This window comes from Cibotium barometz, chromosome 12 (assembly GCF_041138505.1).
Source record: "Cibotium barometz isolate CiBa-2024 chromosome 12, ASM4113850v1, whole genome shotgun sequence".
Classification (NCBI taxonomy): Eukaryota; Viridiplantae; Streptophyta; class Polypodiopsida; order Cyatheales; family Cibotiaceae; genus Cibotium; species Cibotium barometz.
This window is the reverse complement of record NC_141057.1, coordinates 33,502,060-33,506,115: the sequence shown is the minus strand read 5'-3', so window position 1 is coordinate 33,506,115 and position 4,056 is coordinate 33,502,060. Positions and strand designations below refer to the sequence as shown.

Here is a 4,056-nt window from a genome sequence, read left to right as displayed (position 1 = left end):
CTAAATTGTTGTTATGATGTCAACTTCACATTTTAAAAAATATTTTCAAATTTTAAATTTATACGTATCAAACATTCAAATGCTCACGTTATAGAAGAAAAACATTGAAAATTTGGAAATTTTATTGAATAGTGCTTTCGTTTATTTGAGAGGAAGTTGAATACGTAAAAGAATTCTTTTTTGCAAGCATGGGTGTGTGTGTGTGGTGCCACTACATATACTTTTCTTTAAGGAAGGTTATAACATAAAAGAATTCTTTTTTGTGAGAGTACATGTGCATGTGTGTGTGTGTGTGTGTGTGTGTGTGTTTGAGAGAGAGAGAGAGAGAGAGAGAGAGAGAGAGAGAGAGAGAGAGAGAGAGTCCCACAAGTTGAAAGATCTTGGCCAAAGGGCATTTGGCAAATTCACAGTTCTTGCAAGGCCAGTTCTCGAGTGTGTATGTGCATGTGTGTGTGTGCGTGTGTGTGTGTGTGTGTGTGTGTGAGAGAGAGAGAGAGAGAGAGAGGGCCCATTGCCCTCAATTTTGAAGGTTGTGGAAACGTTCTTAGGGTTTTTTTACCTTTCATATAAGCAGTGTTGGAAAAAAACCCGAGTTTAGTGTAATATCACCTTCAAATTTGTAGCCTTCAAATTAATATCAAAACCCGGGTTTAGTGTAGTATCACCTTCAAATTTTTTAGTGAAGGTTGTGATATAAGGGCATAAAAGGCTTTACCCTTCAAAAGAAATGCTTTGATTTCAAAATTTACTCACTTGGGTACACTTCCAAATTATTATAGGAAAAAAAAAATGCTAGTCCAATTTTTAGCCTTGAAAGTAAATATGTATTTGGGGCTGCTCTTCAAAACCAAGGGCGGTGGGGAGCCGGGTGCCAAAGGACCTCTGACAATATCAAACTTCTTAAGGTCGGTTCTTGTACAACCGACTTTAACTTCCCTATATAAGTAAGTGAGAGTGTGTGTGTGTGTGTGTGTGTGTGTGGGGGTGGTTGGTCTACTATTATTCTCACCATCTCCCTCATTCAACTATAATTAGTTAGTCAGCTCTTTCTTGGCAAAGCAGCTCTTTAATCCAATGGCTCAACGGAAGGCTCTCGGCTACGCTGCTAGAGACCAGTCTGGCCACCTCTCGCCCTTCGAGTTTACGCGCAGGTCCTTTGGCCAGCTGACTGTTGCAAACCCTCGCCATTTTTGGAGAGCAATATTTCACCATTAAATGTGACTCTTTAACATTTACTGCCTCATCTCCATCGTCACTTAATTCATCCCCATAATCCTGTTTTTGCAGAGCTACTGGCGATGGGGATGTTACCTTCAAAATCACCCACTGTGGGATATGCCACTCCGACCTGCATCAAATTCGGAATGAGTGGAAGGGCTCCTCTTATCCTATGGTTCCGGGGTACGTTATGATAATCACATAATTTAACTCCTAATCACTTTATTGCTACAATTACCTAGGTAGGTTAGCATGATTAATAATCACAATCACTTTCGTGTTACAATAACCTAGTGCTTTAATATCATTAATAATCACAATCACTTTATTATTTACAATTACCTGCTACTACTTTAGTATGATTAATAATCACAATTACTGCAATTAACCGTAATATAGGCACTTTCGTATGAGTGAGTTGTCACAATTGGCCTCACTTGTTGGCCTCAATATACTATATACACTTCCTATATTACTTACTGCAGCAGTCGGTTGGCAGGCATGAGATTGTTGGGATTGTGAGTGAAGTTGGGTCACAAGTGAAGGGGATCAAAGTGGGGGATCATGTGGGGGTGGGCTGCTTGGTGGGCTCTTGTGCAAAGTGTGATGCGTGTGGTAAGAACCAGGAGCAGTATTGTGAGAAGGCCATCTTCACATACAACAGTGTCTACTATGATGGAACCCCTACACATGGTGGCTATTCTACCCTCATGGTGGTGGACCAAAAGTGAGTCTATTTCCCATCTTCTATGGTTATTCTCTTATTATTGTGTTGGTTTGTTTGATGATGAGAGAGCAAATCACTGAGATGTTTCTCCACCACCATGTATAATTGAGATATGTAAGAAGCAGCTTTAATGGTTATATTTGTTGATTGATATACTAGGTTTCTTTTTCGGATACCGACGAATTTACCCTTGGATGGTGCTGCACCCCTCTTATGTGCTGGCATCACAGTGTACAGTCCAATGAAGTATTTTGGCATGAGTGAGAGGGGGAAGAGGCTTGGGGTGGTTGGCCTAGGGGGGTTAGGCCACATGGCAGTGAAGTTTGGGAAAGCCTTTGGGTTACATGTGACTGTCATCAGCACTTCACCCAACAAGGAGAAAGAGGCCAAGCAATTGTTGGGTGCTGATCACTTCCTTGTGAGCAAGGATGCAACCCAACTGAAGGTAAATTAGATGGATTAATTTTCTCTTAGGTAGCATGCGATGGGAAGGAGTGCTTGTTGCCAAATAAATGGATGTGTTTTTTTTGTTGAAATGTTTGAATTTGAAGAAAGTGTAGCAATTTGGTGTGTAGGAAGCAAGCAAGAGCTTGGACTACATCATTGACACGGTATCTGCGGTGCATCCATTGGAGCCTCTCTTGGGGCTTCTCAAGGTGAATGGCAAGATGGTGTTGGTGGGGGTGCCAGAAGAGCCTTTGCAACTTTCCCCTGGAGCAGTTATCTTTGGTAAATAAAGACCCCCCCCCCCCCCGCCCCCACCCATTAGATGTGATTTGATTTTTTGTGCGAAAATGTGCAATTTTAGATTTGAAATCTTTTGTTAAATATAATTTGCCACCATCAAACTTAAACCACATTTCTAGGTTGATAAAAGAGCCCCTTTAACTTAATCATTGAAAACAAGGAAGGTTGCGTTTCTTTCTTCTTCTTCTTTTTGTTTTTGTTTAAAAATGGTTAAATTGCATCATTGGTGGCAGGACGACGCTTTGTTGGGGGTAGTCTGATCGGGGGCACAGAGGAGACACAGGAGATGCTGGACTTTTGTGGGAAGCATGGCATCACCAGCACAATAGAGACCATCCCTATCCAGAGTGTGAACGAGGCCATGGAAAGGCTTCAAAAGGGAGATGTCAAGTATCGATTCGTCATCGACATTGCTCACTCCCTCACATGAAATCCCTTCAGTTTCATACATAATCATATTGCCTACCCTCCACTTTCTAGAAGACATGGAAATGAGTGCTTTATTTAAAATAATTGTACCGTCAAAAAATATAATATGTCCACTTTTTTGTAATAAGAAGCTTTTTTTAATCTATCTGGTCATGTAGTCCTTTTTGTTTTTCAGCATCTTCTTCTTTTTTAATTGTGTGTGTGTGTGTGTGAGAGAGAGAGAGGGAGAGAGAGAGAGAGAGAGAGATTATATATAATGAGAGTCAACAAGACATCTAACAACTAGTGTTATTTGAATTTGATTCCTTACCCACCAATAGAGACAATGCATGCACTCCTTTTTATAACTACTGATTGTGCATGCACCCATGTATGCACATGCATTATTGCTATGTTAAAAAATTCTTCTTAACTAATTAAGAAACACCATGAAGTCATATGCATGTGTGCACTTGTGTGTGAATGCATGTGTATGCTATAAGAACTTTCTCGGCTAGGTAAGAATGTGTGTGTGTGTGTGTGTGTGCGTGTGCGTGCATGCGTGCACTTGTGTGAGCATGTGTATACATTACTACTTTGTTATAAAAATCTTCTCAACTAGATAAGAATGTGTGCGTGTGCGTGCATGTGTGTGTGTGTGCATGTGCATGTGTGTGTGCTTGTATGAATGTGTGTGTATTAAAAAGGGTATACTTAAATACATTTAATTAATAAATTTTGAATTATTTAATAACAACATATACATATTTTCATGATCATATATTGGTGCTTAGATCTAGATTGTCAAGATCATTAATTTTATTTTCATTTAGAAAGAGACAAGGTCCTTAACAATGTAGTTTGAGTTGTAGAGATATATACTCTATCTTTTCTTTCTTTAAGAGAACTAATTATATAAATTAATAGAATAACCCTTATTTTTAATCATACATTAT

The 4,056-nt window shown here is 39.4% G+C and overlaps 1 protein-coding gene across 1 annotated transcript; it reads left to right on the top strand.

The window, feature by feature from the left end:
- The first annotated feature begins 987 nt into the window (after positions 1 to 987).
- LOC147633318 (putative mannitol dehydrogenase) lies at positions 988 to 3,266 on the top strand. The gene is made up of 6 exons (XM_086806377.1): positions 988 to 1,151; positions 1,288 to 1,401; positions 1,718 to 1,945; positions 2,105 to 2,390; positions 2,521 to 2,674; positions 2,926 to 3,266. Exons 1-6 carry the CDS (start codon positions 1,075 to 1,077, stop codon positions 3,120 to 3,122), a joined length of 1,056 nt encoding a protein of 351 aa, XP_086662503.1. The 5' UTR covers positions 988 to 1,074; the 3' UTR covers positions 3,123 to 3,266.
- Positions 3,267 to 4,056: the final 790 nt, after the last annotated feature.